Source organism: Petaurus breviceps, unplaced genomic scaffold (genome assembly GCF_028583685.1).
Source record: "Petaurus breviceps papuanus isolate PSGF00001 unplaced genomic scaffold, PetGlider_PUasm1.0 90617, whole genome shotgun sequence".
Lineage (NCBI taxonomy): Eukaryota > Metazoa > Chordata > Mammalia > Diprotodontia > Petauridae > Petaurus > Petaurus breviceps.
Genome location: NW_027187287.1, coordinates 3,987,736 through 4,013,891, shown reverse-complemented (window position 1 = coordinate 4,013,891; position 26,156 = coordinate 3,987,736). Strand labels below are relative to the sequence as shown.

The 26,156-nt window shown below is 42.0% G+C and overlaps 1 protein-coding gene and 1 long non-coding RNA gene across 6 annotated transcripts in view; one reads left to right on the top strand and one right to left on the bottom strand.

The window, feature by feature from the left end:
- LOC138142961 (uncharacterized) overlaps positions 1–5,559 on the top strand; it is a 12,096-nt gene extending 6,537 nt beyond the window's left edge. Inside the window, exons 2-3 of the long non-coding RNA XR_011163568.1 lie at positions 5,232–5,293; positions 5,421–5,559. This is a non-coding gene — a long non-coding RNA (uncharacterized lncRNA). The remainder of the gene's footprint in view (positions 1–5,231; positions 5,294–5,420) is intronic.
- Positions 1–26,156, bottom strand: part of AATK (apoptosis associated tyrosine kinase) — a 224,685-nt gene that overhangs the window by 38,897 nt on the left and 159,632 nt on the right. For 2 of the 5 annotated variants that reach the window (XM_069064086.1, XM_069064088.1), the window contains exon 2: positions 5,393–5,526. In XM_069064086.1, coding sequence (XP_068920187.1) covers positions 5,393–5,526 — 134 coding nt within the window. Of the gene's footprint in view, positions 1–1,145; positions 1,227–5,392; positions 5,527–26,156 lie in introns of those variants that run through there. The other 3 variants (XM_069064091.1, XM_069064090.1, XM_069064089.1) reach the window with 3 other exon arrangements.

The window sequence follows — 26,156 nt, the reverse complement described above, 5'->3', positions numbered from 1 at the left end:
TCTGTCTCTGTCTCTCTCTGTCTCTCTCTCTCTGTCTCTCTCTCTCTCTCTCTCTCTCTGTCTCTGTCTCTGTCTCTCTCTGTTCTTGTCTCTGTCTCTCCCTGACTCTTCAGCCACTGGGATTCACACAAGAATAATTTTACTTTTCTTCCTCCTACACCCAAACCACACTACTCCCTTTCAGTTGGGTTCCAGTGTGAGCTGCATTCCTAGTGTTTTAAAAGATATCATTTTCTCCACAAGGAAGAGACACAGAAATGGAAGGAAGGAGATTCATTCAACTTCTCAGACTGTTTCTTCATCTGTAAAATGGGAATCCTAACACCTGTAGTACCTATATACCTCACTGGGTTAGTGTAGGGCCCAAAGAAGAGCAGGTCACCTGCCCACTCCCCACCTGAAGGATGGCCCTTCAACTAGCCTGGAAGGACAGAGGCCAAGCATCACCAGGAAGTTTCTAATAATCCTCAGCCAGGCAGTTTCCTTCTGAATTCAACCTAACCTTACATACTGTAATTCCCCACAAAGAAAATGGGAGGTTGTCTTCCTTACCTGCCTTCTATTACATGTGTAACAGCCTCTATGTGAGTGAACTAGCATGCAAATCAGGCACACTGACACCTCTAAGCTGCTAGAATCTGTAAGACTGTGTTCCGGTGCCTGCACCAACCATGTGGATGGCTCCCCTTCCCAGGATTCCTGCTCCGTTACTCCTCTCCCAATATGGTTGTAGAATGAATCAAATAAATCTTTGCATGCACTTGAACCAGGAAGGGGATGGGAGAGGAGAGAGGGGAGAGGGGGGAGCAGGGCTATCTCCCTTTTTACTCACTGTGACCCTTGGAGGTCACAGTGACTCAATATGAGATGTGAACTATCTCCACTGGGAAGTACCGGAAACCCAGCTCAATCTTACCCAACCCCTGGAGTTCTCAGGTTAATGGAGGAGAGAAAGTTCCTTTAGTTCCAGTTATAAAATCTTAAGCAAATCAATTTGCTCTTTCACATACATTCACTCCTCACCTCCTGCCCCCTACCCTTAACTCTCCCTAAGGACAGAGAGAGCATACCTTAGCTCCACAAGGAAGTCTTATTGCAAACCAGACTTACCCCCACCCTGGACTCCCCAGCCCCATGCCACCTACCCCAGCCATCTGCCAGATGAAGATTAGACCTTTACCCTTGGGCTGGGACAGCCAACTCAGCAACCTTTCTCTATCCCACCCATTTACAGGGAGTTCCTTGGTATTCTATAAAAGCTTGAGGTTGGGCAATCCAAAGCAAAAGAACTAATACCAACAGAACTGTGGCTGTTGCCACACCTGCACCTAAGGAGAGTGCCTGATAGACAGCAGGGCCTAGAAACCATCAAGACAGACAGTACAGACTCTCCTCTCCATTCCTAGCACTCAAGCTCTACTAAGAGGGCAGAGAACATTTAAGAGAACTTTAAAAAAAAATGGAATTGTTATCAATAACTTTTATTTTTACGTCGCCTTAATTCCCCCACCATCCCTTCTCTCCTGCCTCCCCATGGAGAATGATCTATTTTTTCTCTTTTTTCGTTTTGGAGGGCAATTGGGGTTAAGTGACTTGCCCAGGTTCACACGGCTAGTTTTTGTGTTAAGTCTCTGAGGCCGGATCCACACCCAGGTCCTCCTGACTCCAGGGCCAGTGCTCTATTCACTGTGCCACCTGGCCTCCCCAGAATCATCTCTTATACTATCAGTCTATCCCCTTTCCATCCCAGAGAGAGCTCTTATGGCCACTTCCCAAGGAAACAGGAATTCCAACTTGTGTCCTGGAAGGAGTCAGTGCTCTGAAGCCATCCTGACAAACCTAGTTACCTAGGAGTGCTGCAGAGAGAAATCTTGAGTTCCATGGGCTATACCAGTGATTAGAAAGGACAGTATGATCATTGCCCCCTCTTCCTAGGGATGGTTCTAGCACCAATGTGCTGCCCACCCATGACCCTAAAGAAGCAAATGATAGGGAGAAGCTCAAGGAGCCAAGCTGCCTTGGGGGGAACCCAGTGGTGTCTGGGAGGGAGCCTCCCTAGGAAGCAGCCACACCTCAAAGCCAGTTCTCCATCTGGCATTTTCTGAGAAAAGCATCTTAAGCAGGGAGATGAAGGGGTCAGGGCTGGTAGGAGAAGGGTAGGGGAAGCCTCGGTGTGTGGAACTCTGTTCTCCTGGGGTGTTTAGGAAAAAGCTAGGACAGGACTGTATTGCATTGCCCAGCTAAGTCCCCTCCACACACACAATCCTTGGTTGACTCCCCACTCGTTTTCTACTTCTTTCCCCTCTATACCAGCTGGCTTGGCAAACCTATTGCCAGGCATCTCCACAAAAATCCCAAAGATTGTGGGAGGATCACTTTCTCCAGCACATTCTGTGCCTGTGAGGTCAGAGACTCCCACCCTTTGAGAGTGGCCTGGGGCCAGAGCATTTCATCTTGCTGCAATACCCAACATTACTGAATTGCTCTGGCAAGATGTGTCCACTCTGTGCCAAAGCAGAGTCCTTTGGTGAGGAGTGAGGTGGCTAAAGAAAGGGTAGGAGGAGGTCAGGAGGACCTGGGAAAGAGAACAGAGGGGACGAGGAAGTAATGGGAGGGCAGCTAGGGGCAACTTAGTCTTGTCAGACCATGGCTGCTAGTCCCCTAATGGCTATGTGACCATGGGAAAATCACTTTGCCTAGAGATGTGGTACCCAAGCAGAGCAGCCAGAAGCAGTTTGGTCCATTTAGACCAGTGGAGGCTCAAGTCCCACAATGGCTAAAGTGTCACTTTAGGAAGTCCCTTCACCTTTGAGTCAGTCTACCATCCTCCATCTCTAAGGAGTCTCTTCACCTCTACCTAAGTAAGGATAATGATTCCTGCCCTCTCTACCTTGAAAGACTGAGAGGATTCCTCATGAAATAACCACATGGAGGAGCCCTCTGAAAGGAAAAATGCCATAGAAATGAGAGGTATTCCCAATTCTTATAATAATTAATATTAGTACTGTACATTCTGTTTACTTTTCCCTTTGGGAAATGGTGATTTTATCCTATTAACTCGGTGAATGAGGCTAACTCAATTCAAAAGAGACCATCAGAATCAGAGGTGCTTCTGAATCAGGGAATTTCAGTTTTGATTCTGACCTTCAGAATCTAAAGGTTTAGCTAAAGGAATCCTGGGTGTGTACTAGTGATGCCCTGTCTGGACTTTTTCTCTAGCTTACCCCGTGCCTGAAATGCTCTCCCTCCTACATTCCAACTACTTTCTTTAAGCCCCAACTACAATTCCACCTTCCATAGGAAGCCTTCCCCAGCCCCTCTTAATTCCAGTGCCTTTCCTCTTTTAATTTTTTCTATATAACTTGCTTTGTATATATTTCTATTATATATTTTCAATTTGTCTCCCCCATTAGATTATAAGCTCCTCTTGGGCAGGGACTGTCTTTTGCTTCTTTTTGTACCCCAGCACTTCTGAACAGCAGCTGGCACACAGCAGGCAAATGTTTACTGAACTGAGTTGTTAACAGCTCCAAGCACTTTTTGTTGTTTCCCAGACCCTTAAACCTCCTAGGATTTAACAATGACAAATCCTCATATTTGCAAGGTGACTTGGTGTTGACAAAATGCCTTCATATCCATTACCTCCCAACAAACCTAAGAATTAGGCAGTGCAGATAACATGATTCCCATTTTAAGGTGAGGAAACTGATCCTTACAGAAGTCACTTGCCCAAAGCCATATGGCTAAAAAATAATGATCTGGTCTAAAACAATTCCAAAGGACTCACAGAGAGAAATACCATCCACATCCAGAGAAAGAACTATGGAGCTGGAACGCAGAGCAAATCAGACTAGTTTTTTGTTATGTTTTGTTTTGTTTTTTCTTTCTCATGGTTTCTCCCATTCGTTATAATTCTTTACAACATGACTAATGTGAAAATATGTTTAATAGGAATGTATATGTAGAGCCTATATCAGATTGCAGGCCATCTTGGGGAGTGAGAAAGGAGGAAGGGGAAAAAAAATTTTAAACTTATGGAAGTGTTGAAAACTAAAAATAAACAAATTTTTAAAAAGTTTTTAAAAAATCATGATCTGGGATTAGAACCTAGTCTCCTGATACCAAGATCAAGGCTTTTCTCTTTATACAATGCTGTGATTTATTAGAGATGAACTAGGCACTATAAAGTGAAAAGCAGTTTTGATGTCTGACATAATCTACAGGGCTCAAGCAGCCAAGCAATCGCTCTAACAAGTAGACCATAAATTTATCACAGTATGGGACATTGCCTCTATTAATTTAGCAAAGAGATCCATTCAGGAAACTGAGAAAACTCTAAAACTCCATGAGAAATAGTTTTTACATACAATACTCCCATCCTAGGAGTTGTAGATCCAAATGAGTGATTCCATAGAAAGGTAATTCTTTGGAGCTGTGCTATTATTGTGGTTATCATTATCAATATCACTAAAAGCATCATTGGCACAGAATTCTCCACCAGCTTCAATAGAAAATCAATATGGGCACAAAGATGGGAAGAGGAGGGAAAGATGTCAGATGTTCCTGGGAAGATGCTCAGTAGTGGAACCAGCAAGGGCTGGGCACTATTAGGACATGATGTGCATGCCCTCTCAAGGATACTGTGTGTGTGTGTAAGGGGGGGTATCTGTGAATCTTTTATTGTTACCTTTGACAGGCAAAGATGGGCACTTTGATTCAAAGATGGGTATCTTTGAACTCAAGGTCAGTTTGACCACAGGCTTTTATGTGAACATTCTTGGCAATGGGGATGGATCCCAGAACACCATTCAAGCTCTCACCCACCTGTACCAGTGGCAGAGGCAAGGGCTGGCTTTGTGGTCACTGACAGAACTGCCTGGACCTGCTATGATCACATCTTGGGTCAGAAGAGTCTGGTCAGTTCTCTTCAAAAAGGCTTTTGGTGAATTTTCCAATAACAGACCTCTGTCACAAAATGTGGTCAGTGGATAGCACACCCACAAAGCAAAACAAAAACAAATACAAAACCTATCACCAGAGTACGGGAAAGGCAAAGAGGGCCAGGATGCCTCAGCTTACTGCAAGGCTTTGTACTGGCTCATTGGGGCTATGTTCCTAGGCATGAGGCTCAAGACATTACCCACTGACTGGCATTCACTCTCATCACCCTCCTAACATTAACAGGTAACCAGTCTCACCAAATCACATTTTCCTCTTTGGGCTTCTTGCAGAAGGAAGAGGATACAGAGCTCGGTAGAGGTCAGGCCCAGCCCTGGAAGGCTTCCAGATCAACGTGAGTAGTGTCTCTGGCAGGCAATGGGACCTGGCTTAGGCTCCTCTCTCACTATAAAAAGGTCTCCCTTCCATGGATGAAGTCTAGTCCATGCCTTACCTTGAACCCAATGTTTCCCTTCTTACAGCACAGGCAAGCCAACATGAGGAAGATGAAGGTAAAAAGTCCAGAGAAAGAAACAGCCACCACAGCAAGAGACGAGGACCAGGACAGCTCACTAAGTGGGGCTCCGTCTACAGAGAAAGATCAAAAGACAGGGACAGAAGAGGTTACCACAACGAGGCCCAGACAGAAGCTGGAAAACTTCTAGGCCCATTCCCAAGAGGCGGATTCAATTAGACTTCTATCAATAAACATTCATGAATTATTTACTATGTGTGAGACACTGCTCAATATTCTTGTGTACATCAATCAAAAATATGAAAAGCAACACAAACTCCTGTCTTCAAGGAGCTTACACTCTATCTGGGGGATGCGTCGCGTCTACTGATAAGTGTGATATAAGTTACAGTGAATTATTGTAGTGCGTGAATTACTTGGGACAAGAAATCATTTTTATATGGTTTCACTTTGTGACAATGGTCAGGTAAGCATGTTTCTACTGATGCTAGGCTGACTCAGAACTTCTGACCCTTCTGACCTGACATTATTCTTTTTTTTTTTTGCTTTTTGGAGGGCAATTGGGGTTAAGTGACTTGCCCAAAGCCACACGGCTAATGTCTGTGTTAAGTGTCTGAGGCCAGATTTGAACTCAGGTCCTCCTGACTCCAGGGCTGGTGCTCTATTCACTACGTCACCTAGCCGCCCCTGACCTGACATTATTTTAAGGAAATGTGCAAAAACTGTGGCTCTTCAAGAGCACCCTTTAATGACTTTTAAAGTTATTGCAGCAGTTGCTGGTGTGGAGGTCAAAAGTTAAGTGCAATAAAAACCAAAAAAATAACACCTCGAGTTGAAAAACAACAGCCTAATTAGTTCTCAGAAAAGAAGCAAAGGCCTTCAGAGGGACCTGGCGGCTGGAGGAGTGGTTAATGATTTCTCTGCAATGCAGTGTAGACATCTTCAAGTTGGAAAAATGACCAGGAAAACGGTTGCTGCTGTTTTAAGTTGCTAACCACTGCCATAAAAAAGGTGTGTGTCATAGGACAGGACAATTCAAAGATCAGAGTACTGAATATTGGAAAAAAGGTAATTTTACTAATGATTTTTCACATTTTCATTCAAGGATATTTACAAAACCTTTGTTGGAAGAAGTCTGTAATATCTGGGCATTCTCATCAGGCTATAAAGCATCCATACCCAAAAAGTGTTTGGGGGAATTTTTTAACTTCCAGGGGATCTGGAAGTTACATCCCTATTGAGGCAATGATGAACTCTGACAAATATATTGATATACTGAGAAGCAGAATCATTCTGAAATTACAGATACCCAACTAGAGATGGAATACTATCACACAACTTTGCATGATGCCACATGTCAACAAAAAGTTAAGGAATTTACCCAAAAGACAGAGATAACCATGCTTAAAGGATCTGGGAACTCATTTTATTTAAATCCTGCTTGGGGGAAAAAAATCCATCTATGAACTATGGCTAGATTTGGAAAAATGAGCTGTTTGTATAAGGTGTACTTAATCTCCAATGTCATAAGTGTGGTTTCATGATGAATAATTAGGGTAATAGGTCAAAATAGGTGATAGGTCAAAATTTTGTGAAGTTAATACTAAATCATGTAAAACAAGCAATTGCAAAAAAAAGGAGGACATTGCATATTAAAAAGTTTTTTTTAAGTAAAAAGTTGCAAGGTTCTTTGTGTACATCAACAAACTTATTTTACTTTGTCGCAGTTAATTTTCAGAGCTCTGTAGGGTATAATAAGGTCAAAGAAGAGATCTAAATACTGGGAATAAGAAAATTGGAGAAGGAACAGATACAACAAAAGCAGCAACAATAATAATGCTCAGCATTTGTATAGCTCTTTAAGGTTTTGCAAAGTGCTTTACAAATATTATTGCCTCACACCATTTGACCCTAACAATAACCCTGGGAGTTACCCCATTTTACAGAGATTAAGTGACTTGCCTATGTTCATATAGCTAGTGTCTGAGGTCAGATTTAAACTCAGGTTTTCCTGACTCCAGGTGTAGTGTTAAAGTGGAATGGACAATGGAGTGAGGTCAGGAAAGGCTTTATTCAGAAGGTAGGACCTGGGCTATGCCTTGGAATATAATTTAACTTGTGGAGAGGTGGAAGGAATATGTTTGGGTCATGGGGGAGGTCATGCATGCATGCACTGAGCCCGAAGAGTTCAGGGCAAGGTCAGCTAATATCCTGATTTGGTTAGAATTCAGAGTTTGTGAAGTAGAATCATGGGAAATGAGTCTATAGGTAGATAGTGAAGGGTCATAAATAGCAAACTGACCAAGGAGTTTGTATTTTATCTAATAGACACCAAGTAGCCTCTGAAATTTTTTGAGCAGGGGAGTGGAAAGAATCAGATCTGAGCATCAGAAAGATTAAATAGGAATGGCAGACTGAATAGGGAGAGAAAGGAGGGAAGACCAGGTAGGAGGCCATGAAAACCTGAATTAGGGTGGCCACAGTCTGAGTGGAAAGGAAGTTAAAGGCTTGACTATCATCCATACTGTGGATGCAGAATTAATAGAACTAGATGACTGACTGGATTTTGGGATGAGTGACAGGGAAGAATCAAAGATGACTCTGAAATTTTGACATGAATGACAGAGAAGATGACAGCACCTTTGGCCATTTGGGAAGACAATGGCAACAGAAATAAATAAGATGAGTAGAGATTCCAGGAGCTTAGGTCACTGCAGCTTCCTCCCTCTCTATTCAACAAGAATATAGGTTAACTCAACAAACTATCAATTCTCTGAGGAAAATTCTACCCTTCTGTATAGCCCATGTACTAAAGGTATAGCATCCCATGGTAGGCCAAGTACCAAAGTCCCAGAGTCTTATCCAGCTTATCCTTCCTTACATAAACCTCCTGGAGTCTTGGCAGTGGATGAAACCAACAAGAAGAGAATTGGGAGGGACATAGTGACTGCATCACCAGAGGGGTATGCCAGCACACCTTAGTCCAAAAGTTCCCATGGTTCAAGATTGTTCCATTCCCTTTCTCCATATCCTCAAAGGAAGCCACAGAATCCCCTCAAACCCCTCAATGTAGTACTTGCACCTGATAACCTATGATTCTCCATAGTCCTAGAATGGCAGAGCTAGGAGGGAACTTTATTTTGTCACAGAATCAATGAATTTCAAGGATGGAAGGGGCTTCCTTGCGTAGCTAGTACACCCCTCTACAAGAATTCCCAAAATAATAGACCTGACAAGTGGTCTTGCACTTACTTGAAGATCTCCTCCAGCTAGGAGGAAGCCTCTACCTCCTAAGAGAGACCATTCCGCTCTGCAACAGTTCTAATTGTTGGGAAATTTTTCCTTCCATGAAGCTAAAGTTCATTACTCTGTAACTTCTACCCATTACTCCTAGTTCTGCCTGCTGGGGCCAGAAAGAACAAGTCCGATCCCACTTGCTTATGTAATGGCCCTTGGGGTACTTGAAGATAGTTATCATGCCATCCTCCCTTCCCTCTTCTACCCCCAACACAAGCTTTTGCCTCTTCTCCAGACTAGCCAACTCCAGTTCCTTCAACAGGTCTTTCTATGGCCAGGCCTCAGAGTTCTTGAACATTTAGGGTCCCCTCCTCTGGGTGCTCTCATCAGGGAAGAGATTATTAGGAAAACCACCTGCTTATTCTGAGAGCAATTCAAGAATATCTAACCCCTTCATGTTACAGATGGATAAACTGAGGCTTTCATAGAACAGAAATTAATTGCCTGCACCAGAGAGGGAGTTAGTGGCAAACTGGAGCTAAAGCCTAGGCTTCTGGACTCCTGATTCAGGGCTCCTTCTATTATACCCTAGTTTATGTAGGAGGGAAAGATTAAGAACTCCCGGAAATGCTGCTCACCCCTCTAAGAGACACTTCTTCCCCAGGGAGACACATTCCTGGTACCTCAGCACAAGATGTAATTGATGAGTATGGAATCTGATGACAGAGACCTCCCGATGGGCAGCAGGAAGTCAGGACCAAACAATGGAATCTACCTGGCTCCAGAACAGAGAGAAGAAAAACAGAGAGGAGAGGAGAGCTGGAATATAAACTGTGTTTAGTGTGGATTGGGAAGCCTGCAGTACCAGGACTGGCCACTGGGCAACGCTGCTACTACACAGAAATGCCAACTGGGAACAGCCACAGGGATAGAGGCCTTGAATTCCTGGCCCTGGCACATCCCTTTCCCTTCCCCATGCTCCAACATCCACCCAGTCTGCCCAGCCTGCTACCTCTGGGGATGCTGGGTCTTTAGCTGGAAGGCTAATTTCCCCTCCAACACAGACCCAGGTATCTGCATATCTGATCCAACATCCTTTCCTACACTTATGCCAGATAGTCTGGAGACAGGCCTCCAAGCCAACTTGAGTACAGGACCATGGACGCTGCTTTTGAAAGTGGAAGTCAGACACAGAGATAGGTCAGTGACTAACAAAACCCCCAAAGACAGGCATGAGAGTCCAACTTATATTAAACGTGGAGAAGCTCCAAACCCCTTGTATAATCGCTATACAGACAAAACTCAGGCAGCTTTCAGAGTAACTTGTATATAGTTAGGGACAACTGAAGTAAATGATGCACATGCCCATTAATTTCACAAGTTAACATCATCCTGATAAAAACTATGGCACTGGGGCAGCTAGGTGGTGCAGTGAATAGAGCACTGACCCTGGAGTCAGGAGGACCTGAGTTCAAATTCGGCCTCAGATATTTGACATTTACTAGCTGTGTAACCTTGAGCAAGTCATTTAATCCCAATTTCTTTACCTCTCCTCCACAGAAACAAAACAAAAAAAATTATGGCACACCAGTCTAATTCCTTAATAGAAAACGACGTATTTCACATTGAAAAAAATCATTTTCCCATGCTTTTCTGGGCAACATCTAATTATTCTCTCCAGCCCTCTGGGAAAGCTTCTAATATATGATTACAGGTGGAGCCAGAGAGTGTGTAAACATATGCAAGAATACATGCATACACACACACACATTTTTCTTCCCCTGAAAGCTCCCAACTGCCCATACTGAGAAGTAGCAAAAGTGGCCACTTACTTCCCTGCCATCACCATGGTGATGCATCTCCCAGTCTCCCCTCTCCAGATGGTTACCCGACTCAGACAGACAAGAATTTCTCAACCATTCTTCACTGTCCAATTCCTATATGAGTTCCCTTTGGGATGACTTCACTTTCTTGAAAAAGTTGGCTACCCAGAAGTCCCATCTCCCTGTCCTGCTTGCTTCCTTCCTTCTACACTATCCACAGCTTCAAACCCTATCCCTATCCAAACCCTCCTGAAGGGGAAGAAAAAGAAAGAAAAATAAGACCTTTGTAACAAATTATGCATCGTCAAGCAAAACAAATCCCTGAATTGGCTGGGCTTGAAATTTTACATCTCATTCTGCAGTCTCTTTCTTCCTTATGTCAAGGGGAGGGCAACACTCTTCATCACTGGACACAGCTACTCAAGACAGGAAAAAGAAACTTCCAGCCACCATAGTCTTTGGTAAAGTCAAACAGTTCAATATGAGAAGTAGATATGGTTTTGCTAGTAGAAACGACAATAAAGAAGATGCATTACATCTATTCTACTTCTATATCCTAAGGGTAGGTCTTTCCATCCAACTTGTATCTGAAAGCTCCTCTCTGCATTGTTTCCTGCATGATGATGTGACCTCCTGGTAACCACAGAGATTATCTCAGCTTTCCTTGTATCCTCAGTAAGCAGCACAATGTTTCAGACATAGTAAGTGCTTAATAGAGGTTTTTTAATTTATTCATTCACCTTTTTTGTGGTATAAGTCTAAACCAGTTCTGATTATGGGAATGAACCTAGATGCTACAACATCCCCAAAGCCAAGAACAAACTCAAACCCACCTGGAAAGAAGGGAAGGGAGGGACCAAATATTTACTATATGCTAGGCATTGTGCTAAGCACCTCACAAAGATTTTCTGAGTTTATCCTTAAAATAATCTGGTGCAATAGGTGCTATTGGGCTCCCCATTTTACAACTGAGTAAATGGAGGCAGACAGCAGTTCAGTGACTTGCCCAGGGCCACAGAGCTAGTGTTTGAGGCTGGATTTGAACTCAGGTCTTCTTTAATTCCAAGTCCAGCATTCCATCTACTGTACCAGTTGTAGTTGAATGAAGATCTGGGAGTGATGAGATACTAAGAAAGTCCAGAGGTCAGATACCAGGGTTCCCTTATTAGCCCTATGTTATTCTCCACACCCTTTAATGATGAGAGAGCACTGCGCCCCCTTGAGGAGAAGGGTATGCAGAGTGTAATGATGGAATGAGGACTGACAAAGTTCCTAATTGCATCCAGGATGACTGGATCAATTCACAGCTACACTACATTAGTGTACCTGTTTTCCCATAGCCCCTCTAACAAATGCCATTTTCTTTTTTTTTTTTTTTCAACTTTTGCATTTCTTTACTAGTAATAGATTTTATATGCTTGTTGATAACTTTGTTTTCCGCTGAAAACTGCTTGCTCTTATTCTCTGACCATTGGGGAATGGCTCTTGTTCTTACATATCTAAATCAGTTCTTTATTTATCTTAGATATAAGACCTTTCCCAGAGAAGCTTTCTGCATTATCTCCTACAATCTACTTTAACCCAGGTTTGGTGACAGCCACAAAAAGTTATTTTCTTCCTTGCTCCTCTAATTTGTTTATAATGGAAATCCTGCTTCATGCCTGTCGTCTCCCTTTCTGTCCTTGAGAGGTAGGTGCTGATTTCTGGTCCCAGATGGTCTCTCTGAGTCACACAACATGTTAAGAAATGAACGGCCCCCTATCTGTCCACTCTGGAGAGGGAGCTTTCCATCAGCTCCATGTCTAAGGGAGATGGTGAAGGAGGAACAGAGCATGAGTCCTAGTAACCAAATACAACAAGGACAATTTAAGCAACTGGGGGCAAAAACAAGAATGTACCCAGGAGGGACTGCCTGTGGAATTTAGGTGGGCAGAATGCAGTTACTGGAGGTGGAATTTGGCTCAGAAGTCAGACATAATTAGGGCACATGCTGTCCTTCCCTTTGGAAAGGTCTATTTGAATGCACTGAGCAAACCCTAGCCAAGGAAAGTTATGGTTCTCTCTTTGGCCTTGGCAAGTACACTTCTGGAAAAAAAAAAAGTAGTGAATGCTTGGGGTGATGTGGCAGATATCCCAGATCCCAAAGTACCTCAGTGAAGCTCAGGTTCTTTCTACACACCCATTAAGGAGGTGGAAGGTAGACAGATTTGGGATCTGTGAGTTGGTAGGGAGAGGAAAGAAGCAAGATAGTGGAAATCATCTTAACTCACATTAAAAATCCTACCTCAAGTCTAGGATTCACCAAGAATCCAGCTGACTACCAGTTTCTAGCATTCAGGCAAAAACAAACGGACAAAAAGCCTCAATTTTCTCAGAAAATATAGAGCATATTTATTCTAAACAGAGATCTGCTCTATTTAGCTTCAATAACTGGAATTCCTTTCTAATGAGCATTTAAAAGTCTCATCTGAACAAAAAAATGTCATCTAGATTTGTCTTTGGAAAATGTCAGAGCTGGAAGGATCCTTGGGGATCATATCATCACCCCATTTTACACAAGATGAAAATAAGGCTCACAGAGGAGAAGGTGGCATAGCTAGTTGGTGGCAAAGCTGAGACAAGAACCCTGGTCTCCTGGCTACCACTCTAGGATTCTTTCCACTGTGCCACATCCTCTCCAGTTTTGAGCCAGGAGATGGATTCTAGACTCCCCATATCTATTTCTAGCTTTCTTGGATGTCTCACCAGCCAATTCTAAGCACGTGTATACCATATAGCACTTTTACACAAGACAATAACCATTCTGATGTTCCATCAGCTGCACATGTACTTATAGTTATTTATTTCTGGTGTAACTGGAATGACTGGGTGTTTGATCCTCCCCAGGTCCACAAAGAATGTTCAAGAACTGAGAATATGGGCAATAGTACCAAAAGCACTGCAATTAATTGGATGGAGACAGTAAATATTTAACTGGGGAGAGGGGTATGATGGATTAAACACATGTTCTGGTCCCTGCTAGTGGACTGCATATGCTGGTCCTTTACAGGCAGCCCTTGATTGGTCCTAATATGCCCCTTATGACTGGCAACTGTGTCCAAGAAGACTAGTGACTGAAACAGGAAAAGCTGCCTATTGTGTGGGTTATAAGGAGCTGGGGAGACAGCTTCCCAATTCTTTAGAGGAGTCCTCATTTGATCATGGATTGAGATTCTGGCAGCCTCTCCTTTGAGGTTCCAGCAAGGAGAAGGGAGGGGATTTCTCTCCTCTTCCTCCCCACTCCAGACCACCACCCCTGCTCCAGGTACAAATGGCAACCCATGTGCATGGCAGCAAGAATTCATACTTAACCAGAAGAGCATGAGACTGGGCCTCATGTCTCTGGCTTTTGTTTTATGTTTCTTTAACAACCCTGAGAAATGGATGTTTCCAGATCTATTGGTGACACTGTGAGGAAGAAAGTTCTGGAGTTTATAAGTCAGGTGTTGACTGTCCAGAAGGACATGATTTCCACAAAAGCTTATTGGAGGAAAAGATGACCATTGGCAGGAAGATGTTGGACTGAAGAAGCCCAAGTCATATCCTGATTTATCAGAAGATCTGGACAATAAAGATCCAAGGTCAGTGGGCAATATCTATTGAGTAGACCTACAAAGCTGTCTTTATCTCCCAGAAGGGTACTATAAGTGATGGGTATTGTTTCATGTTTTAAATATTTGTTAACGTGCACCTATGAACCTTTTGTGTTACAAGCATTTCTTTTATGGTATAGGAAATAAATAGCTGATATCCACCTATCTTTTTTTTTTTGCTTTTTGGAGGGGAGAAGGCAGGGCAGGTGGGGTTAAGTGACTTGCCCAAGGCCACACAGCTAGTAAGGGTTAAGTGTCTGAGGCTGGATTTGAACTCAGGTCCTCCTGACTCCAGGACCAGTGCTCTATTCACTGAGTCACCTAGCTGCCCCCTTAATAACTTTTCTAAAGGGAAACTGAGGGCATTTGGTTTGAGCTAACTCTTTTTGTCCTTCTCTTCATCTCAAAATCCCTTGACATCATTTCCCACTCTTTTCCTACAGTCTTTAACAATGAGGTGGCCCTTCTTACTAAAGCCAATGCTTCCATAAGTTACCATAAGTGACCCTCCTCTCTTCTGCGACAGAATACAACTTTAACCATCCCTACCCTCTCTAATCTTCCACTTCTGACTATCTACTAGTTCTTTCCCTACTGTGCTTTCAAGCAAGTCCCTGTCTTTGGCACCCTTAAAAAAAAAACCTGCACTAGACCCTACTATCCCCCCAAGCTATCAGTCTATATTTCTTTTCCCTTTCTCATCCAAATTCTTAGAAAACTCCTAGTCTTTCTTCATTATCTCCTTCATTCCTCAATCATTTGCAATCTGGCATCCAACCTCATCAGCCAATTGAAATTCCTCTCTTCAAAGTTATCAATGATCTCTTTTTTTTTTCAAGTATTTTCTTTTTTTCCCAATTACATGTAAAAAATTTTTTTTAACATTTTCTTTTTAAAATGTTAAGTTCCATATTCTTTCCCTCCCTCTCACTTTGAGACGGCAAGCAATTTGATATAGGTTACACATGTGAAATCAGCCAAAACACATTTCCATATTAATCGCGTTGTGAAAGAAAACACAGACCAAAAAAACAAGAAAAAATAGGTTTAAAAAGTATGCATTGATCTGCATTTGCATCACATCATTTCTTTCCCTGGAGCTGAATGGCATTTCTCACCATGAGTCCTTTGGAATTGTGTTAGATACCATTAATCTCTTAATTACCAAATATGATGGTCTCTTCTAAGTTTTAAACCTTCTTGACCTTTCTGCTGCACTGCTGACCGCCCTCTTAAGTCCTGGATTCTCTCTTTTCTATGGTTGTTTTTTTATATAACACTGTTCTCTCCTGGTTTTCCTTCCTACCCACCTAACTGATCCTCATCTGTATCATGCCCTCTCACCTGGAGTCTTCCCCCAAAATTCTGTCCTAGGCCTTTCTCTTTCTACATTCCTTTCATCAGCTTCTATGGGTTAAGTTATGATCTCTATACCAATAACTTATAGATCTATCTATACAGCCCCAGTCTCTCCCCTGAGCTTCAGTCCCACATCTCCTGTTGTCTACTGGACATTCCCCAGAGACATCCCAAACTCAACATGTCCAAAACAGAACTCATTATCTTTTCCTCAAAACCCCACTCTTCTGCTTCTAAACTTCTCTGTTTCTGTCGAAGGTACCAAAATTTTCCACTCTCCTAGGTTCAGAATCTTGGCATTATCCTGGACTCCTCACTCTTCTTCATCCAACATATCCAACCAAATGCCAAATCTTATTGTTTCTGCCTCCACAGATCTTTCTGCCTCAGATCTGATCCCTTTTATTGATTCATACAACCAATGCTTTAAGTCCGGACCTGATCACCTCTAATTTAGGGTATTACAATGGGAGCTAGAAGGCTTGTGTAATGGAAATGCAAATTTAAAGATCTTCCCTGCCCCTAGGCTAACGTACACCTGGAGCCTGGGGTGGGAGGCTTGTTTTTCAGTTGATACTTTTTGATTGGCCAGTGGGTCCAAAAGGTTGTTACATTCTCTGAGCCAGGAGAAGGCTATATAAGCCCTGATGTGTAGCTTTGTTTTGGGGCTCACTTTGAGAAGTGTTCTGTGATTTGATATGGATTCTGGGAAGCCGTTGTCCAGAGCCCCCCGGCTTTGAAAAACCCAGATGTTGAAACCCAGATGTTGATTTGGTATGGATTGGACAGTTTGGAAAGCTGTCTACTTGATCTGTTTCTGTCTTGATAATTCTGCCTGTATACTTTGAAGTTCAGGGTGCTGACCTTTTTGCCCTGAACGAGGTAAACGATACATATTTGACTGATTAAAGTAAGCTTGTTAACCCATTTTGAGTTGCTTTCCTTTATCAAAGCAGATCCAAGAACCTGTGTTGGCAGGCAGACACCCTGGGGAGGCTTGGGGTGCTTGCTGCCACAGCTCGAGAATCAGGAAGACTCATCTTTATGAGTTCAAATCCAGTCTCAGATAATTCTTAGCTTTGTGACTCTGGGCAAGTCACTTAACCCTGTTTGCTTTAGTTTCTTCCTCTGTTAAAAAAAAAAAAGAGAGAGAAGGAAATGGCAAACTGCTCTAGCATCTTTGCCAAGAGAAAACCCCAAATGGAGTCATGGAGTCAGACACAGCTGAAAGGACTGAATACCAACAACAATGGACTCACAATCAATGTCCCTGCCTCAGGTCCCAGCCCATCCTACACACTGTTGCTAAGTGATTTTCCTTGTAGAGATATAAACTCCTCCATTTGGTTTTTAAAGCCTTTCAATAACCTGCCCTCAACCTATCTTTCCATATTCATTCACTGTTCATTACAATGCACCTCCTCCCCCTATATTGTGATGCAGCCAGACTAGCTTTTCCCCTGTGCTTCCCATCTGACACTTCATCTCCTCCCTCTCAGGCCTGGGATGCACTGCCTCATGTCAGCTTCATAGAATCCCTATCTTCATTCAAGGTACAGCTCAAGCACCACCTTCTACATGAATCCTCTTCTGATTCCCGCCCCGCCCAAACTGCTAGTGCCCTCCCCCCCCCAGACTTCCTTGCATCTAACCATACTGTATTTATTCTCTTTATATTTATTCTCCTGCCCCAAACTATGTGAATCCAAAATCCCTTTTATGGGAAAAGGGCACCAGCGGAGAAAGGTGGGTGAAAGTCACTGATACAATGTCATCTCATTTTTCTTGTGACCATTGTATGCATACTGGACAATGACTGGCCAGAGTTTGGGTGTCAGTTTGTTAAGGCACACAATGAAGCAAAATAACCCACACAGGCAAAGACTGGTCCTTCAGCCTTGGACTCATGCTGTTGATGTTATTAATTCTCCTTGTTTGGTAATATCTGACTCTTTGTGACCTTGCATGGGGTTTTCTTGGCAAGGACACTGGAGGAGTCTGCCATGTCCTTCTCCAGTGGATTAAGGCAGACAGAGATTAAGTGACTTGCTCAGGGTCACATAGCTAGTAAGTGTCTGAGGCTGGCTTTGAAGTCAAATCTTCCTGACTCCAGACCCAGTGTGCTATCCACTGAGCCACCTAGCTGGATCCTAAAAAAATTTGTTTAGGGGCAGCTAGGTGGTACAGTGAATAAAGCACTGACCCACCTCAGACACTTGATACTTAACTAGCTGTGTGACCTTGGGCAAGTCACAACCCCAATTGCCTTGCCTTTGCCCCCTACCCCCCAAAAATTTTGTTTAGTCATTTTCCTTCATATCTAACTCTTCACGACCCCTTTGGGGGTTTTCTTGGCAAAGACACTGGAATCATTTGCCATTTCCTTCTCCAGCTTAGATGAGGCAACTGAGGCAAACAGGGTTAAGGGACTTGTACAGGGTCACACAGCTAGTAAGTGTCTGGAGCTAGATTTGAACTCAGAAAGAGTCTTCCTCACTTCAGGCCCAGGATTCTATCCACTGTGCCACCCAGCTGTCCCCTCATAATTATATCTAATAGTTGACAGACATGTTTCTCTCTCTGTCACACACACACACACACACACACACGATTAATGTCTGGGCTTGGAGAGGGTCTGCAAGTGTGAGGGATAGTACACCAATCAAATGAGGCTTCCATTTCCTAGGAAAGTTGACTCGATAGTACAATGAGGCTCTGAGGAGTGGGGAGATAGGAAGTACTCCTCTGATAGTCAAAGAAGGGCCCTGCTCCTCACCCAGCCCCATAGCAGAGATGGGGATGGGTGGGAGTAACCCAGAGCCTTGTAACCTGTAATATGTCAATGACCTCTGCTTCTTTGTCAGTTTTGGAACCCCTTTGATCAAGCAAGATGGCAACCCACCTACACAACAGTCTGAGAAGACTGCCTGAGGCTTAGACTTTCTAATCAGGTAACTTGCTCATGGTTGGACAGCTAATAAATGTCACAGGGGGGATTTGAACCTAGATTTTCTTAACAACAAATGTAGACTTCTAACTGCTATGCTACTGCTTCAGTGAAAACTCTGCTCTCTGTGGCAGTGTCATCCTGGTACCGATAGTTCTGGAGTCGAGACCATCTGTCAGTTACATTGTCAAGGGAATTTAGTACTTCAAGAAGGGCTTGAACTAGACAAGGGCTAAAAGGTTTTGGCACTTGTCTGCACTACACCAGTTCCCCTGCCACTGTGTCACTCCAAAAACAAGCCACTCATACCATCCCCTGGTGTCCCCCACTATGTGACACATGTCCCCAAATATATCCACCAAGTCAGGACACAGCAAGCAAAAGAAAACTGGGTAAGGAGAATACGCAGAGGTCAAGAGGATATCAAAGTAGCACCTTTTATAGATGACATGACCATGGACTTAGAGCAGAGGCGTCAAACATGGAGCAGCTCTAACACCCTCCAGGATGGCAAAATGTAATTGGGAAATATTTATCAAAATGAATAAAATGCAATAAAATGTAGATAATGTTAATATGTGGTTTTCTAAGTTAATATACAACCCACAGGGATCCTTATTATGGTTTAGTTTATTATTATGGCCTGTTTCTATTTGACACCATTGACTTAGAGGACCTTAGAGAATTAACTAAAATTAATTGAAGTAATAACTTCAGGAAAGTTGTTGAACATACGAGAAATCTACATAAATCATGAGCAGTCCTGAATATATCCAACAATATCCAGCAGGAAGAGATAGAAAGAGAAATTCCATTTTAAATAACCATAGAAGCTATAAAATATTTAGGAGTAGAGCTACCAAGATTTACTCAGGAACTACATGAATCTAACTATAACCCCCAGCCCTTTTTTAAAGAAGAAGATAGCCCATAACAATTTAAGAAACATTAATTGCTTCAGGGTAAGTCACAACAAAATAATAAAAATGCCAATACCACCTAAATTAACTTACTTATTCAGTACTGTACTAATCAAACTACCAAAGGAATATTTTCTAGAACTAGAAAAAATAATAAAATTCATATAGAAGAAGAAAAAGTCAAGAATCTCAAGAGTAATAATGAAAAAAAAAAGTGGTAAGGAAGAATGTCTATCAGTACCAGATCTCAAAATGTACTACAATGCAGTAATCATTAACATTTTCATAGTGGTTTTTTAAAAAATAGCAATCAATCAGTGGAACAGATTAGGTACATACAATGGAAGCAAACACAGTAGCATAGTATTCCATAAACCTAAAAACTCAAGTTAATGGGGGAAGGACTCATTTGATTTAGTCAAACTGCTGGGAAGATTACCCAGTCTTCTGCCTTCTACCAGGCAGACTGGTAGAAAGTAATTATAGACTAACAACTCTTATCATATACCAAGACAAGCACTAAATGGTTACATGACCTACCTATAAAAGGTCGCATGTTCATGAATAAACAAGTGATAGTCTCATACAAGAAAAAATGGAGAATTTAAATAATATCAAATTTGAAAGTTTTTATACAAACAAATCTAATGTAGTGAAAATCAGAAGGGAAACCAGGTAATAGGAGAAAAAAAGTCTTTGCAGCAGTTTTCTCTGATAAAGGTCTTATATCTAAGATATATGAGAATTGATTTAAATTTTAAGATATATTAGATATATTATAGATATATTGTCAAAGGATATGAAAAGGCAGTTTTCAAAGGAAAAATATCTAAGCTATCAAGAAACATGAAAATATGTTTTAAATCACTAATAATTAAAGAAATGCAAAATAAAAGAAGTTTAAGTTTCTGCCTTACACCCACAAGACTGGCAAAGATGATGTGATGAAAATGACAAATGGAAAGGCTATGGGCAAACAGGCCATATTGTTGGTATAGGTGTGAAGTGGAAAGACATTTAGAACCATACCCAAAAGTCTGCAAAAATGTGTATATAATTTGGTCTAACTATACCAATTACTAGGATTATACTGCTAAAGCAAAGGAAGAAAGAAGAAAAGGACCTATATGTTTCAAAATATTTATAGCAGCTTTTTTTTCAGTGACCAAAAATTGGAAGCTAATGAGGTATGCTCTCATTGGGGAATGGCTAAATAAATTGTGGTTTATGAATGCAATGTATTATTATTCTGCCATAAGAAATGATGAAATACAAAAATGGTGAAACTGATAGTTTCAGAAGACACTAGAAGACCTATCAATTGATGCAGGATAGGGGCAGCTAGATGGCACAGTGAGTAAAACGCTGGCCCCGGAGTCAGGAGGACCCAAGTTCGGTTCTGGCCTCAGACATTTAACACACACACACACAAAAACTAGCCGTGTAACCTTGGGCAAATTACTTAAGCCCAATTGCCCCCCAAAAAGCAAAAAAAAATAAAAAATAAATTGATGCAGGATAAAGTGAGCAGAAACAATTTACACAGTAATAACATTATGAAGGAAAATAAGTTTGGAAGACTTCATAACTGATTTAGAACTCTGAAGTGACAAACCAAAAGTCCAGAGGGCTGAAGATGAGACACACCACCTACCTCTTGCCAGAGAGGTAATGAACTTAAAATGTAGAAGAGAGATACATTTTTGGATCTCATCATCATATGGAACCACAAAATGCTTTACAAATATAAGAAAAGAGGTAACAAATTATCACTTTTTTGCTCCTGACATGATGGTTTACTTAGAGAACCCTAGAGATTCATCTAAAAATTAAATGAAACTATTAAGAACTTTAGTGAAGGAGCAGGGTATGGAATAAATGCACACAAATCACTAGCCTTTCTGTACTCTGTAACTGACAAAACTCAGCAGGAAGAAATTCCATTGAAAATAACTATGAAATGTATATTTATGAGTCTAGCTACTAAGATACACATAGGAAATACTACTACTGATTATTATTATTACTCAACTCCTTTTAGCTCTTTAATCTACTTTCATGATACCTAAGCCATACATAGGGATGGCTATAAACTTGTTTTCCCCTCACTAAGTATTCTATTTCCAAGATCAATAATTTTGAAATTCTTATATTCAACCATAATCTCCTATTATTCCATCTCTCCCTATAGGTCATGCCTACAAATCCTATTCTTCATCCTTACCACCATGACCTCCTCCAACCCTTAGTAATCTACCATGCTATTACCCGTGCTGTGGTTTTCACCTTCCTCCCTTCCAAACATTGACCTTAAAGTTAACCGTTTCTACGTGACATAATTTTCTACTTTCAAATCCCTTGCTCCATTGTCCCTCAGCTGTTCATGCCTCCTCTATCCTTACTGTGATGCTAAATAAAACTAGAAGACGTCACATAATCATGTTGCCTGGATTCACTACCAAGTTATGTTATCCTATTCAACTGGGCCCCTCACTACGGCAAGGTAGTACCCCTTACTAATTGTTTGGTTTTTTTTATCCTATTCATCTGGGTGGATATTTCAAACCTTCCCTTCTCTCACATTTCCCATGTCACTTCCTCCCCACACCCTCTCAGAAGAGTACCTTGTTTTCTTATTTTCTTATATTTTACTGAGAAAAGAGTGTCCATTTACTGTGACTGACATCTCAAAACCTTTCAACATCATCCTCCAGTCCCCCCTAGATACTATTTGGATATTAGATACCATTTATTATGAAGTAAAAACTAGTAATGAAGAGAGCAACTAGTTATTTGATTATTAGAGTAATGAAGACGTGGCTGTTAACATTACATGTTCCTTTTATCCCATCCTATGCCATCTCTTCTAGCAAGTTACTCACACAATCATTCTCTCTCTCTGTCTGTCTGTCTGTCTCTCTCTGTCTCTCCCTTTCTCTGTCTCTCTCTCTCTCTCAACTCCAATCTGTCCCTGTCTAATGGTTCCTTCCTTGATGTCTACAAACATGCCCAGGTCTTCCTTATCTTTAAAAAACTTTTACTTGATCCCACTATCCCTTTCTCAGCCAAGTTCCTAGAAAAAAAAAAAAGTTTTCGGCTCTCCTTGTCTCCCTGTCCTCTTCTCTCTCTTATGAACCCTCGTAACATAACATATGACTTTAATTCAACTGCAACTGCCCTCTCCAATGGTCTCTCTCAGTTGTCTAATCTGATGCCCTCTTCTCAGCCATTCTCCTTGGCCTCTCTGGAGCAGGTGACATTGCTGACCACTCTCTCACGCCCTCTTTGGTTCTCTTATCTGCCCAACTGCTCCTTCTCAGGTTCCTTTTGTTCATGCCTTACTCCCCTAACTATAGTTTTATTCTGTTGTCTCTTCTCTTCTCTTCTTTCCTCTCTTCCCCTTCCCTTCCCTCCATCCCCCCCCCCACATTAGTTTTCATTGGTTCAATATTACTTTTTAGCAGGTAACTCCAGAACTATCTATCCAGTCCTAATTTCTTTCTTGAGTTCTAGTTATACATCACCAGTAAGTCCAAACCAGAACTCATTCCCCTCCTGACCTTCTGAGTTCTCCCATTCTTGTTGGGGGGCACAACCAACATTCCAATCATCCAGTTTTGCAGCCTCAATTCTTCGTCCTCCCTCACCATAAATATCTAATTAGTGGCCAAGTCCTGTTGATTCTAACTCCACAACTTCACTTTTATTTATCCCCTTCTCTTTACTCACATAGCCACCACCCCACCCAGTTCAGGCCCTCCTCACATCTTAGCTGAGCCTCTTAATTGGGTTTCTTGCCTCAGGTGCCAACACTTTGAACGCACCCCCCCCCCCTCACAACAATTGAAACATATGACTAAAGTGTAAGTCTGAGCATGTCACTCACTCCTCACTAAACTCTCAAGGTGTCCTACTGCTTCTAGGATCAATTATAATCTTCTCTGTTTGGCATTTAAAGCCCTTTATGACTTGGCCCCAATATACCCTTCCAGCCTTACTGAATGAATGAAAAAGCAATTATTAAAAACTTAACGTGTGTTAACTGCGCTAGGTCCTAGAAATGCAAATACATAAGTGAGAAAGTCCCTACCCTTAAGAAACATATTTATTTTATTTTTTGCCTTTTGGAGGGGGGAAGGCAGGGCAATTGGGGTTAAACGACTTGCCCAAGGTCACATGGCTAGTAAGTGTTAAATTCTGAGGCCTCATTTGAACTCAGGTCCTCCTGACTCCAGGACTGGTGCTTTACTCACTGCACCAGCTAGCCACCCCAAGAAACATATTTTAAAAGAAGAGAAAACACATAAAGGGGAGTGGTGGCCAGGGAAGGGAGTTTTTATACAGAGAATCATAGGGATGGTGAGTGCAGCTACAGAGTAATAAACAGTCAGATATTTTCTAGAGCCTAGCACAGGTCCTGGAAAAATAATAGTATTGATTTGGTTACTGTTTCCACAGCAAGAGATGGAAAGTGGGTCCCGGAGTGAGACTGGGGAGGCGCAGGGGGTGGTATATAAGGTGAGGGAGGAGGATGGAGGATGGGAGAGGGTATCCATGCAGCATCAAGGTATATGGCAAAATGTCTGGGGTGGATAGAAATGAAGCATGAACCTGGGTGTGCTAGGTTCAATGTGTTTGCACTCATTCAATTTAGCCCAAAGGTGGGAGTTACAAAGCTGGATGGATTGACTTTTGGAGGGAGGAGAGGAAAAGGGAGCATGTTCTTTGGAGATCTCTTCTGGAGAGTGCTGTTCCAGGTACGGAGAAGTGGGGCAGAAGTGGATGGAAAGAGGCCCAGGGTGGATGACCGTATAAATGGGATGTGAAGCATTGTTCCCCTTCCACAGTTTAACCAAACTGGCCTTTCTCACGTACAGCATTTAATCTCCTGTGGCTGTCCTGATCTTTCCATGGGCCTTGCTTGGAATGTACTTCCTCATCTCTAACTCTGAGTCCCTACTTTTCTTCAGTTCAGGCACCCTCTTCTACATATTCTCCCAATTCTCCTAGCTGCTGGCACCCCTCAACTCCCTACCAAATGTTTTATATTTATTTTGCATAATCTTACAAAAGTACAGGTTGTCCCCCTTATAAAAACACAAATTCCTTGATGGCAGGGACTATGTTATTTCTATCTTTGCATTACCAATGCTTAGCACAATGCTGATGATAAAAGCTGGTTAATTCACTGAAGACTCTGAATGACCTGGTCCTAACCTATGTTTCCTGTCTTCCTTATCTTCTTCTATTACACTTTACAAATCCTCCCCTCAAGCCACACTGGTCTACAATGAGTACTTTGGCCTTCCCCCACCCCATTTCTGCCCATCAAAGTCCTATAAAAAGAAATAATATTTGTAAAGTGCTCTGCAAACCTTAAAGTACTATGTAAATGCTACTTGCCCATCTTTTAACACCCATTTTCCAAGTAGGATCATAAAATTATGATTAGAAGGGACCTTAGGGATCATTCAGTACAATTCCCTTGTTTTATAGACAAGGAGACTAAATTGTAAAGAAGTGAAGTGCTTCATCCAAAGCAGAAGGCAAAATCACATTCAAACTCAGGTCCTGCAATGGCATATCCTCTGGGGATAGTCTTTCCTGATCACTCCAGTCCCCAATGATATCACCCTCCTTAGAAGTACTATAATGCTGTCTTAGGCAATTGGTGATAAATGCAATTTCTTCATCTCTTGCACATAATTCTTATGTTGAGTAGTTTTTGAGAGGTCATAGGGATCAAAGAAAACATCTAGTTCTCCTCACTAGTCATGTGACCTGAGAACTAAATTCTGAAGGAGAGTGAGAGTGGTGGTAAGAAGAAACATCTGGCAAAAAAAAAGGCACTGAGAAGCAACTGGGGGGCACTGTGGGAAAAGCAGGAATTAAGGGGTTTGACTATGTGGGGGGGGGAGGGGGATGTTGAATCATTAAAGAGCCAAGCTCTAAAGGAAGCTATTATGTAAATGCCTAGGGATGAAACCACGAGACAATGTGGTATGGTGCACAGAGAAGGGCTCTGGAAGTATTTCTACGCCTTTAGGCAAGTCATTTCATATCTCCCGACCTCAGACTCCTCATCTACAAAATGAATGGTGAATTAGATGACTCTTAAAGTTCCTTCCAACTTTAGACCAATTAATGTTCAATGTTCAACCAGGCAATGTTCTGGAGACAAAACTGGTACAATTTGAGAATTGTCAGAGGCCAAAGTGTGGGCCTGTGAATGGAGGACGCATTGCAGCATTGTGCACTAGCCTTGGTTTCAGAAAGCTTGGGTGCTAATCCCAGCTCTGACACTTAATGGCTGCATGACTTTGGATCAGTTAATTTGCCTCACTTTTCTCATCTGTCAAATGGGGATGATAATTAATAGCTATTTTGCCTACTTCTTAAGGTTGCTTTGAGGAATAAATGAGATGAATAGATATAAAAGCACTTTGTAAAAGAGCTTACAAATTAATATAAAATGGGTCATGTCCCATTCTCTAATGTCAGTCATTAAAAGACTCCCCTGTAGTTCTGCGTCAGAGGCTGTTGGGCACTGGGCCTACAATCAGGAAGACCTAAATTCAATTCCAACTTCAAACACTTAACTAGCTCAGTGATCCTAGGCAAGTCATTTAACTTCTGTCCACCTTGGTTCCTCAACTGTTAATTAGGAATCATAAAAGTACCTACCTCCCAGAGCTATTAGGAGGATCAAGTGAGATAATGTCTGTAAAGCACTTAGCATAGTACCTGGCACACAGTAATCATTTAATAAATGTCTGTTTTCTTCCCTTTTTCTGCTGGCTAAGTACTTTGAGATTTTGAATAAAG